Source organism: Scomber scombrus, chromosome 6 (genome assembly GCF_963691925.1).
Source record: "Scomber scombrus chromosome 6, fScoSco1.1, whole genome shotgun sequence".
Classification (NCBI taxonomy): domain Eukaryota; kingdom Metazoa; phylum Chordata; class Actinopteri; order Scombriformes; family Scombridae; genus Scomber; species Scomber scombrus.
Genome location: NC_084975.1, coordinates 11393514 through 11406167, shown reverse-complemented (window position 1 = coordinate 11406167; position 12654 = coordinate 11393514). Strand labels below are relative to the sequence as shown.

Sequence of the window (12654 nt, the reverse complement as noted above, 5' to 3'; positions counted from 1 at the left end):
AAACAAAACAAAATTAAAATATCATTTAAGGAAAGGCCTGATTCTCAGCCCAAAAAAACAAACAAACACAAAAATAAACATGGAGATCATCCCTTGAGTTTGGAGTCCAAGGCAAAAAAGAAGGGATGTATTTCAGTTCAAGCTGTTTGGACAGCAGTGACCAGCAGCATTTCATAGGAAAAGGAAAACAGACAATTTGTGGAGAAAAAAAATCCAGACCAATCTTGTATTTTCTGAAGTAAAAAGCTTCTTTTCTTTGTATTAAAGCAGAAAAAGGCTTTCCTGAATCACTGTGTGTCTCTTGTTTATTGCTATGATGGATTTAAACCGTGTTTATTTCTGATGAACAAAGTTTTATAGACTTGCATAATGCACAGGTGGAAACAAGAGTTGAGTTTTTGTTACATGCCTTGACTGTTAATATTGGAACTTTCAGCTTAAAGGTGTTGAGTATATTCAAGATTGACAGACACTAAATTCTAAGTTAAAAGTGCAAGTTTTATTAGCCTTCAAAGACTTTACAGATTTTCTCTTCAAGCAAGTTAATTCATGGAATGTAATTTTGACCAAATTATGGCCTTATTGCCACATGTACCACATGTTGATTGATTATAAAATCAAGAGGCATGTTAAAACTTTAATGATTCACCTCCAGTGCTGCAGAGAAATAATGACTCTTCAGTATTGTGGAACACTCACTGGATTGTGTGTTTTGATGTATTTCTTAATTCGTTAGGTTATTGAAACACGTATCCACAGTGTAGAAAGGCACATACACCTTGACCTATACAATGTATAAAATGGACAAAACAAAAATTAGCAGTACACAAATATGGCACACAAACAAGATGATTTTACATCCAAAAACATTCTGATGATTCCTCAATAGTGTGCTACTGTACAGAGGCATTAAAAACAGAGCTGCCATTTAAGGCTATGAACAATCAAGTTATCACAATTAGTACATTTGACACCAACAAAGAATAACACTCCACTGAAATCAAAATGCAAATCAGTCAAAGATTGAACTCTGATCAGCAGAGATCACACATGCCACTGATAGACTGTAGAAAAATAATCCAGACTGAGTGTAAAAGTATCAAAAGGCGGTTTGGCAAATGAAAGGACTCATTTTTACCTTACACTCGTTATGCCAACTGACCTTTTCAAATTGCATTCACTTGCGTAAATGCTACAAATTGAAAGCAATGGGATGTTACACTGATGTTTCTGTTGAATGGAAACAAAAAAAAGACACTTCCTGCAGTAGCACTTTGAGTACACATTCTTTCTCTGATGAAGATGATCGTTGTCATGGGACATAAAAATCCTACATTCTCCCTCCCTTGTCTGTTGTTTTATCCAGTTTCCAATCTTTTTATCATTGAAACGCACGTCTCAGTGCAGCTGCTGCTTGAGACCTTCACATCTCTTCAGGCATCTCCTTCGCTTGTTTTAAAGCACTGTCAAGAGTTGTACTCCGACATGTGAACATCACTTTGAGGCAGGATCAGTGGGGGTGGAGCCATCTGGAGTACCTCCTTTGGCACCTTCTTCTGGTAGAGAAAAATGGCATTTAAGACTTCATCATTCATTTATCAGATAGATATTTTTATCTATGAAAAATCCTGTACAAAAAAACTTTGCATAATTTAAGACTTATTAATCATCACCGCCATACCTTTATCCTTCTTCTCCTGATTCTCCTCGGCTGCAGTCTTGTCTGCTCTGAAGAAGATTCGGGCGCTACTTAAAGAGAAGTGAAGCAGCTCAAACTCCTGTAGTGAAAGGAGGACAAAAATAGTTAATTATTCTCCATCCTCCACAGCACTCACAACAGTTATCTGCTTCCAAATAGAGCCCATAATTTTAAAAAAGAAAACAGCCTACAATAGTAAACAATCAAATGAAAATCAACATGAAAATGGATAAATGGATCCTATTGAAAACCGAGACTGTACCTGCAGGTAGATATCCAGCCTCTTCTGAGTGAGGTTCATAGTTTGCAGCAGCTTTTCATCCTGGCTGGTTGACTGCACATTTTGCTCCTTCACCACAGCATTCATCTCTTTCTTGTACTTGTCTCTGACAGCCTGGAACCAGTGCAGCGAGTCAAACTCCAGATACTGGTCCAGTAGCTTCAGAATGTATGCCACACCTGTGAGAGAGAGAGAGAGAGAGAGAGAGAGAGAGAGGGCGGGGGGGGGTTCGGGGAGAGAGTCAACAGCTGAACAGTGGTGTCCAGCCAGTTATCTCTAACTTAGAACTTAAGTCCACTTACCCATAGCAAAGCCATCATCTGTGAAAGCTGCTCCAGATTTGTTCTTCTTGTTGAGTTTCTCTTTACAGCTGATGGAATGCTCCACAAAATTCACAGTCTGAGAGACAAAAACAGTCAAGATAAAAATCAAACATCTCAGAAAGGGTGAGTAAACACAAATACATATTAAAATGAGTGCGACAGGTAGTAACACAGAAACATATCAAAATTCATATTGGCACTGACAAGAGGGGGTACAATCATGTAGAAGTTTCTCAGGTGCATGTTTTTTGCACTGCGAAACTCGGGTGCAAACACTGCCACCAGCATCTTGAAGTACTCCGTCCCCTCGGCAGAGTTGCTGGTCAGATCTCCCAACACTGAATCCAGCACGCTGGGAATGACAGACAATGTTAGAGGGGTACTGTGCAATTAACAGGAGATGTTTCATTTACATTTGTCGGGCTGTGGTGCCACCTATGGGTCAAAAACAGAAATACAGTGAAAATGTCAACATTATTTTACCTTAGACACAACTGAAGCACAGCAGTTTGTATGTGCTTGACAGAAATATTTAATTCAAATGGAGTTTAATGCCTAGTGGAGCTGACATTGGATTTAAATAACCCTTAATCTATATCCACTAAAAATATGTAGTGATCCACAGAAAACAGAGAAACAAGACATGCTAGGCAAAAATTGACATGCAAGTGATATTTTAGAGTTAGAGCAAGCAAGAGTTTTTAAAGGTTTATAGTACCTAGCAGCTCTCTGGGTCTCTTCTGACAGCCCCTCCTCTTTCACCAGCTCCTCAAAGTTGACTATATCCTCCAGGTCTGGGACAAACCTGCAAAAGACACAAAAAATATTAAAGAGATGCAACATTAAGGATTTCAGTGAGCACATACTCAACAATGAGTTTGACAATCCCATATTTTTGTTTATTTATTTTATTTTAATTTACACTTAAAAGCTATACACACACAGCACTAAAACAACTCTTTTACCTGATAGCACTGCTGCAACAGTGGAGGCCTCCAGAGCGGATCATACGTACGTAGCCCATAGCATTACCTGAAAGAAAACAAGGTAAAAAAGAGGTGCTGGCTTACATTTGCCCACACCTGGATTGTACAACAAGCACAGAGCAACAACAATTATGTGTTTTTCTCACCAATCTGGCTGATGAGCTGTCTGAACTGGTCCAGGTAGCTCTGTCCTTCAGGAGTGATGCCCAGCTTTCTGATGCCACGGTTAAACTTCTCCGCTCGCTCGAATGGATACTACAACAAAAACACGGACAATTTCAGCTGAACGATAGCTGACTGAAAGTTAAATGGTTTTAGAAATAATGTTTCTAAAACACAACATTTTCTGCAAAATGAACCATCTGTCTAATTCACTTTTTCTGTAAGTGGTGTGATAAAATTAAACTGTGCAAATACATAATATTTCCTCACCTTCTGATCAGACTGGTCCTTTGTTTCTCTGAAGAAGCGGATATCCTTGATGAGTCTGGATTTGATGTGTTCGTCATACATAAACTGACTGAAGATGTAAAACTTCTTACGCAGGAACTGGTAGGTGAAATTCACCTGATGAAAGCAGAAAGAAGGAAAAACTTGAGTTAACGAGTACAAATGGAGGCGCACAAAAAAAAAACCAAAACATGCTGCTGCCATTCCTGTAAACTCACCGTGGTGTTCATGATGCCTGTGCCGTGGGTGCGGATAGAGTTGGCGATATGACGGATGTTGATGGTGTTCAAATGCTTGTTGTTACTCGCCTTCTCTATGAAGATCTGTTAAAGAACACTTTTACTAAAATCTGCACACAATGCACAGGAGACAGTGCTGCTTGGTTTAATGGAAACAAAGATTAACATTCAGGCTACCTGGTTGTTGAGGTTATAAAGGTAGCGTGAAACAAAAACGTGAATGTTCCTCATGATCTCCAACACGTCCAAACCCTGATCAAAACACACAGGAGATACAGTTAATCGACCGTTTATCACTCATCATTAAAACTTCCAATTGTGATGTGTCAGGTGCAACCGGACAGACCTGCTCCAGGGTCTGGCTAGGCAGGTATGCCTCTGTCATGGTAAGTCCGTAGCGCTGCGTGGCAAGGTTTCTCATCTCGCTGTAGGTGGCCCAGTCATGCAGAGCAACTGTGGTAAGGTTGTAGAATGTTTTGTCCAGATAGTGGGTCACATAGGCTGAAAAGACATTTGAAATCATAGAAAATGTTAGCTACACCCTCGACACCATCAGAACACAACTTAGACATTTCCAGTAGGTGGCAACATTATACAGGACACCTCTTTCATCTAACATACTGATTCAAATTAGGGCAGCAGCCCTTTATTTAAAAACAAAAAACAAAACATCAAATCTATTTTGGATAAGAAAAACCTTTAAAAAGATCCTGTATCCACAACAAAAACTGCCAAGTTGTTCCCTGGCTTGAGGAAACTGTACTGATGGTGATGTATTTTGAGCACCTTTGATATGAATGAAACGGTTGAAGAATCGGATAGGTCTGAGGGAGAAGAAGTGGGCCAGGTCCTTCATGCCAACTTTGAAGGGGTTCCTGTCATCCAGCTTTAGGTGAGTGTGGACAGAGAGACGCAGGTCCTTCTCAATCTCCTTACACAGCTTGTCCAGCAGGTGCTACAAGAGATAAAAGCCAGGAATACAGAAAATTAAACAGGTTAGCAAATGTACACTGGACACAAATAGGTTGAGGATGTGATTTTGACTGTGTGATTGGACTTATGGGTCAAACCTTCTCACCTCATTGAAAACATCCATGATCTCCTTGTCGTAGCTCTCCAGTAGCTGGTCTCCTGATTCCATGTGTTTGGCATGCAACATGGATGGCACACTGTCCCTTAGTGCACTAAACATGTACTGCTTGGACCAATCCCAGGGCATCAATCCAGAAATGCAGAACAACAGAATAGCAGATCAACAAGTAGAAGAATGAAGTATTAATTAAAACAAAGAGACAACAGCTTATATAAGTGATCTAATGAACCACTATGTGCCTACTTTATGTGACAGAAAACTAAACATGGAGCAGGAGTGTTCAGTTTTTATGCTCCACATATCTGGAAGAAACTCCCAGAAAACTACAGGTCTGCAACTCTCAGTTCTTTTAAATCAAGGCTGAAGACATTTTTGTTTGCTGCTGCCTTTAAGTAAATCAAATAATTGCTCATTTCTTACACTACACTTTTATTCTTATGTTTCTGTCTTATTCAGTTTTAGGTTGTTTTTATTTTATATTGTCTTTGCTGTTTAATGACAATTTTAAAATGTATTCAAGTGTCCTTTTGTGGTGTGTCGCATTTGGACTTTTTCTCAATGCTTTTAATGTTTTATTTAAAGTACCTTGAATTGCCCTGTTGCTGAAGTGTGCAATATAAATAAACTTGCCTTGTGTCGTCTCAAGTAAGAATGAATGTGGTATCATGTACATCAGGGGCCATTCTGCTTACGTGTATACGTGCTGCGTCCACGGCGTTGTCGTATACATCATCTAGGTAGATGGGAAACACAGCTCGGTGCCAATAAAGGAAACTGCAGTCACATTGAAGCTTGACCCTGAGAAGCAAAGGAAAATAATCCTTAAAGTATGTATAAAGAATCCTAAAGTATCTTTAAGTAGGTCAGAGAAAGTGCCAAGGAGCTGTACAAGTTCAATTGATCACCTGCCAAAGTGAGGAGTGGGTGTTTGAGATGCCAGCCTTTTAACAATTTGGTTGTATACAGCGTTTGAACCTGATCTAAAACCCTGCAGCTGACAATTACAGTTTTGAGACAGCAAATCACTCACTTTCTATTTCGCTAGATGTTGACAGCTACCTTTTACACTGGCTCAGCATCAAAGAGTAGCAACAACTTAGAAGTTATCTGCGTGGATAGTTAATTACATTCTCAGCTCTCTGGCAGATGAAGCAAAAAAAAAAAAGTATTGTGTAATGCAGCAACTACAGATTTTGTTCAATGATCACGAGTTGTCCTACCTCTCACTCAGTTCACTTATCAGATCCAGCTTCTTCAGCACAAGCTGCAGTGGAAGCAGCTCCTCATCTTTGAAAGTTTTCTAGAAGAAAGCAACAGATTTTCAAAGCCAAATAAAAAAGGGAAACAAAAAAAAAGTCAGTATTACGTTAACCAGCGACTTCTCCCAACGCACCAGCTGAGTGCCGACACAGAGAGCCAGAGAGATCACCAGGCGTCGCTCCTTTGTGCTGGGTCCATTCAGGGCATTTTCTGCCAGCACCAGAGATGACAGCACGTCCAGCCGCTGCTCGCTGTACTTCTTGTCAGAAATCACCCTTTTCTGAGGGAAGAGAAACATCATATCAAGCAAGATGCCTACAGCGAGTACCCATCAAATACTGTGATTTATTATTTGTGTGTTTGTGCGTACCTTGGCCATGCCGATGGCGTTGAGGGCCTGTGACTGCAGCTGCTGAGTGATGTGAGAAACGGAGTCTGCCACGACCATGGACCTCCTGTGAAATGTGTGCTCCACAGCCTGAGGGGAGAGTTTCATCACATCACATGATGTACTTCATTAGCTTCATGGACTCAAACGGGTACCGGTAATATGCATGGAAACACACCTTTAGCAGTTCAACGAGTCGACACAGAGCTTTGACGGAGGTCTTGGTCATGGGCCGCTGCATCGACATGTACATGTTCATGGTTGTCTTGATGATGGTGCTGATGCTGTATGCATACAGGATGCCCTTTGAGGGACAGAAAGCACAAGAGTGGGTTGTAAGAGAACTCATCAGTGAAAGTTTGCACACTCTTCATCACTTCCTGTCCTGACAAGTTTCAACTGTTGGTATTTAGTCATGTATTTAAAACAGGTTTTCAAACCACAGATATCCTGACAATCCACTTTTAGTAAGTATATTGCTATTTAACATGATACACACTTCCCAGTGGGCACAAATCTGCAAACATATTGTATGTCTGTTTATGTAGCTGCTATATGTGGATTAAAGAAGCAGATATTGATCATTTTCTTTGGGGCATTTACACCTGGATTTAAGGATTTATTGAAAATGTTATGGCTATGTGATGAGGTGTTCTTTGCAGTTTCATTTTGTGCTCTGCAGTCCAGCCTGCCGAGTCTTATTAGAGGGCAATACTGTCAGTTCTTACCTGTACAAACACATTACACCTGCTGTTAAGGTCTTCTGCCAACTTGTCACTTTTATGCTCCTTAGACAAGATGGATTCCATCTTCATCATCCAGGAAGTCACAAACACATAGTATGACTGAACATCCCTGAGGAGAAACAATCAGACCCTCAAATTTAAAAATGTGACTCATGCAAAGAAACCATGACTGATTTGTTAACCTACTGACTTTGTTAGTGTCTGAGCTCTCTGCTGCAGGTAGGTGTCTCTTTGTGCTCTGATGCCCTGAAGGTTCTTCTTATCCATTAGTTTGGCCGCAGCTGGGACCTTAGCGATGAGGAAAGTGTCGGGAAACCAGATGATGTTAGCGGTCAGAGTGACAGCTGGAACCTGGAGGAAAGGTCAGACGTGAACATACATGAGTAACATGTTTACGCCGCTTTGAGATCAATTAGAAATAAATAAGGGGCAAACCAAGAACATAACACCACCTTTTTACAGACATCTAGCAGTGCTTTGTAGAACTTTTTGTCAACACTTCTGAAGATGTGAAAGTGAAGCACAAACAGACCGCAGACGCCGGCATATTTATCTCTCTGGTCAATCTCTGACGGTTCACCTGAAAACCACACAGGCATAAATCACTTTAAAGTTGAAGCAGAGTGGTCAATTGTGAAACCAATCTATCCTCAGAAGAGAAACTGACCAATCTTAGACTCAATATTGGTGAAGATGGTGCGTATGTTGATAGCAAACTCCTCAGCGAAGGCACTGTTTTTGGCAACAGCTACTCCTTCCCCAGGATCATCGAACCTCTGCTCCACACAGGCCTGTCACACAGTCACAGATATGATGGGTTGTTTGTGCTCAGAGGATGTGAACATAATTTACTCAATTAAGCACTCTGCCTTAAAAAGCCACATGTTTACAACTGTAGAATTTTATCTCCGTTTGCAAAAAGACTTGCAGCAAATGTTTCCTTACATCAAGCTAAGAAGATGAAAACTGCAGCATAACAAAGGCCTGAAAGAAATAAAGTCACCTGCAAGATCATGCTGTCCAGCAGCTGTCCCTCAAGCTTGAGCAGGAGCTTCTCGAATGGTTTCAGTTTATCTTCAGGGATGGAGAATTTCCCAGGGTTATGATGTACAGACTTCAATAACCTAGGACAGAAGTATACAGTTACAGAAGACAGAGTATATAATATATTGATTATCTATTAAAGTATGTTGTTTGTTGAAACAGATCATAAACTTCACACAATATATTGCTTAAAAGGAGGAAATTAGGTATAAATGCAGGTAGAAAATAATAGACATCTTTCTTGATCCAACTTATGTACATATATTAATTAAGAGGATGTAATACCTAAATATAGTAACTGGGATGCATATTAGTGTATATTATTAATGTTTTGCTTTGTTTGCTATTCCACTGAAAAATGTTCTTTTTAGATTTTAATCACAAGTTTGAGTTTTTCCAGGCTTTTGCCATTTACTAGTCACCCAGGTAATAACACTTTTAATATGATGTGTGTTTGACATCAGTAAGAAATAATATATTGAATTTCTACCACAGACAAATGTAAGAACAATTTGCTTTTCCTTCATCTTACAGGTTGTAATATTTGTATGTGCATGCATATGTTATCACCTTTTATACATCTTCCAGTGATCTTTTAGTGTTCCGTGATTTTCCATGATCTCATCGAGTGTGAGCAGTACCACCAACAACTCCCCGAGGTGTTCATACACTATCTGCAGAGGGAGAGAAAAGCAAACATGGTAAGATGTATTTAGAAATATAAAGGATAAAGTCTAAGGACATAAATAAAACTCATCAAATGTAAAAACTTGCCTGGAAATGGACACCTGACGACTCAATGATTTTTGTTGCACCCCTAAGATAAGAGAGGAATAATGGTGAGTGTTTTTACATTGGCACTAGCCTAAGTGACCAGACCAGCAGTCTGTAAATTCTAGTTTTCACTACACATTACTTGCATACAGGCTCTTTGCACAATGTGGGTATTTAAGCCAATTTAACAAGAACAGTGCATTCACTGTGTAACACTGCTGCTTCTGTTGATGGATCTTACTTGTTGCTGTTGTAGAGGGCAGCCAGCTGATGAATAATGTTGACGACCACTTCATAACATCTTGACACAAAACAGGACAGTTCCTATTAAAAGACAATGAGAAAAGCCATCAGTGTTTTTGGACTTAAGCTAAACGACATTATGACTGTTCTGATTAGTCACTGCCTACCTGTAGGAAGGAGATGAATCTGCCCATCTGAATCTGGGACTCTCCTTCAACAACACTGGTGTCAGACACTGTAACATAAATGCACATGTAGGTGTTATTTTTAGCATTTTATTGGGAAACAAATTCAGGATAAAAGCAAATAGTCATTGCTGACAGATTACCTCCTTCTCCATAGTACAATAAGCCATTATAGAATTTTGTTTCTGCCTGCAAGATAATGTAAATATTAAACAGTCAGAATATGTACCTCATTGCAAAAAACTTACAAAGAGTACAAGCATCCCTGTGGGGAGATGATGTTTGAGCAAGAAAATACATTTATGATAAAATACTGCAAACAAATAAAACAAAGTGCAGCATGACCCATTCTTACCTCATACTTGAGCTTCTTCACTTCACTACAGAGTGCAGCATACACTGTGATGACTTTGTTTAAGACCTGCACAGCAGAAATACTGATAGTGATCATCAAAAGAACAAAAAACAAACCAACTCTGTGGATATAAAACTTAGAACAGAAACTTTACTGACCTTGTTTTCTGTTTTAATTAACTCCAATATAGAAGACTGCTCATATGGGAGAAGCTGCAAGAGGTCACAAAATATTGGGAAGGAAATTACACAAATTTGAATTGTGTCAGTGTTTTCAAATTGATCTACAGTGACTGGTTATCAGTGTAATACCTTCAGAGCGATTGGGTCCAGGGTGAAGTCCCACACATCTCCGATGGAGTCATCCAGAGCCTCCTCAATGCCCTTGAGCTGAGCGGTATACTCTTCTAGAAACTTGCTGTAGTTCTTCAGTTGAACCTCTGTGTGTATTTCTGTGGTGGTGGTGGTGGGGGGGTTGGATAAAGAACAGGTGTTGAAACTAACATTTACTTATTGTACTCAAAGGAATATATATTTTGAGAAACATGTTAAATGAGAAGATTGAAATAAAAAAACCTGCTGATTACGTTAACCTTTGGACAATGGATGTATAAAAAGAACACTTCAGTGTACAAGGTGGGGGCCTGTTCATTCCTTTGCACATGAAACCAAAAATTCACTTCCTGAATTAAATAGGAATAAAGCCATTCAACCAGGTGGCTCTTCTAGACTTTTAAACTGTGATCAGATCCAATGGATCACATTCTGATAGTGAAATGAGTCATTTTGCTGCAGTTGTGCGGCTCAAAAAAATCTATTCTAATTTACAGACGTCTTTCACAATGCAAGTCTATGCCAATAGCGTCACGTGATATTGTTTTTACAGAGTGTGGCCACTATGTCAAATTGGCTTCAAAGCCCGGCACTCTTCCTGGATCCAGTTCTCTTTATCTCTTTATCTTTGGACAGATCCAGGCTACCAGTTTCCCTTTGTTTTCAGTCTTTGTGCTATTCTAAACTAAGCACCTGTTAGGTGCAGCTACATATTCAACAGATAGGAGACATGTGGCATCTATCTTATTATCTAACTCTCAGCAGGACAGCAAAATAAGCAGTCTTCACAATGTCTGAACTATTCGCAGATAACTGACATTTTCTTCTGTCATTAGTATTTTACCACATATCAGAAACAAACATTTTTCAATATACTTAACAGCCATTATTACTAGTTTCTTTTTCAGAATACGTTTTTCTTCTTAAACAAATTGTTACCTGATACAAGTGCATTTGAAGATCCCCTTCAAATCAACTAAATCCATACAATCATTATGTGCAAAAATGTATTTAAAAGATGATTTGAAGCTTATATACTCTAAGTAAGTCTGCCACATTTACAGTCTTTCTAGCATTAAATTCCCTCTTCGTGTTTCCTCGCATAGTGTTTGCCTCACTACTTAATATCTGGAAAGGCTGTATACACTGTACATTACCACCTACTCAATGTATATAAAGTAACGTATTTTTTTACTTTAATACTTATCTCATTAGTACTTGCACTCTTAATTTCTTTACATTATTTGCTGTTTACAGTGCACAGAAACAGTTTCACCTGTATGTAGCCAATCTTATATTTCTGAAGCCCTCTAAAGCAGACGCATATTCCTTAAACTGACTACCCAAGGCTTTTCACTAAATATTTATATTTAATGAGCCAATCTCATCGTTACAGTTGATGACATGGTTGACATTTGCTGTCTAACCCGGGTGAAGCTACCGGAGGGTCGTAAGCCTGTCAAACCGATCAGCTGTGTGTGATAGATGGAGGTAAACAGCTCTGGCTAAATTGTCACTGTCACTGACTTTAATGTATTCACCATTCACATTAACTGACCCCAGTATGCTGAATGTCCATTTTAAGTAGACAGTATGCGAGTTAACTTTACAGGCGAATATTTATTTGCAGTAAACAGTTTAAGAGTTGCTTCATTCCAGCAAATACACGGATCCCGGTAGCTAGCAGCGCCTGTTAGCACTGCAGGCTAATGCAGTTATTAACTTTAACACGTCGCTGTGAGTCTCTGCGCGTCAGGACTTACTCTGAGAGCCGTCGTCAAAACGGTCAAACTCCCAGTCAGGTGCGATGGTTTCTACCGCCATAATGCCAGCATAGGAGACCCCAAACACTGCTGCTAAAAAATGAAGCTACATAGTCCCATGATGTGTCTCATGATGTTGTGAATGGTCGCTAGTGCTCATGGGAAACGGAGTCCAGAAGAAGAGCTGTCACTGGGATAGATAGATAGATAGATAGATAGATAGATAGATAGATAGATAGATAGATAGATAGATAGATAGATAGATAGATAGATAGATAGATAGATAGATAGATAGATAGATAGAAGACAATTAACTCCATGTGAAGAGACAACAACTGTATTAAGTGTAGGCTATAGGCAAGGCAAGGAAACTTTATTGAAAAACATGGAAACATTAAAACATACAATTAAAAACAAACAACCCCCTTTAATAATAAAAAATAAAAAAGTACAGAAAAATAGAAAGAGAGAAAATTAAATAAAGACTAGACTAG

The 12654-nt window shown here is 39.3% G+C and overlaps 1 protein-coding gene across 2 annotated transcripts; it reads right to left on the bottom strand.

Annotated features, from left to right (window-relative positions):
- Positions 1-415: 415 nt before the first annotated feature.
- On the bottom strand, positions 416-12288 carry washc4 (WASH complex subunit 4). 2 transcript variants are annotated; one of them, XM_062420141.1, is made up of 33 exons: positions 12161-12288; positions 10377-10516; positions 10224-10277; positions 10066-10131; positions 9854-9899; positions 9693-9760; positions 9524-9606; positions 9279-9325; positions 9079-9178; positions 8468-8588; positions 8132-8255; positions 7917-8044; positions 7655-7815; positions 7447-7573; positions 6897-7022; positions 6701-6808; positions 6464-6610; positions 6291-6370; positions 5763-5868; positions 5056-5172; positions 4764-4932; positions 4324-4478; positions 4155-4229; positions 3957-4061; positions 3721-3855; positions 3435-3543; positions 3268-3334; positions 3021-3107; positions 2507-2654; positions 2282-2378; positions 1962-2158; positions 1682-1778; positions 416-1556 (listed from the first exon to the last, which is right to left on the bottom strand). In XM_062420141.1, the coding sequence occupies exons 1-33, from the start codon at positions 12219-12221 to the stop codon at positions 1495-1497; spliced, it is 3513 nt and encodes a 1170-aa protein (XP_062276125.1). In that variant the 5' UTR covers positions 12222-12288; the 3' UTR covers positions 416-1494. The 2 variants fall into 2 exon arrangements, with proteins under 2 accessions (XP_062276125.1, XP_062276126.1); XM_062420142.1 differs by having other exon boundaries at positions 416-1553.
- Between the last annotated feature and the right edge of the window lie 366 nt (positions 12289-12654).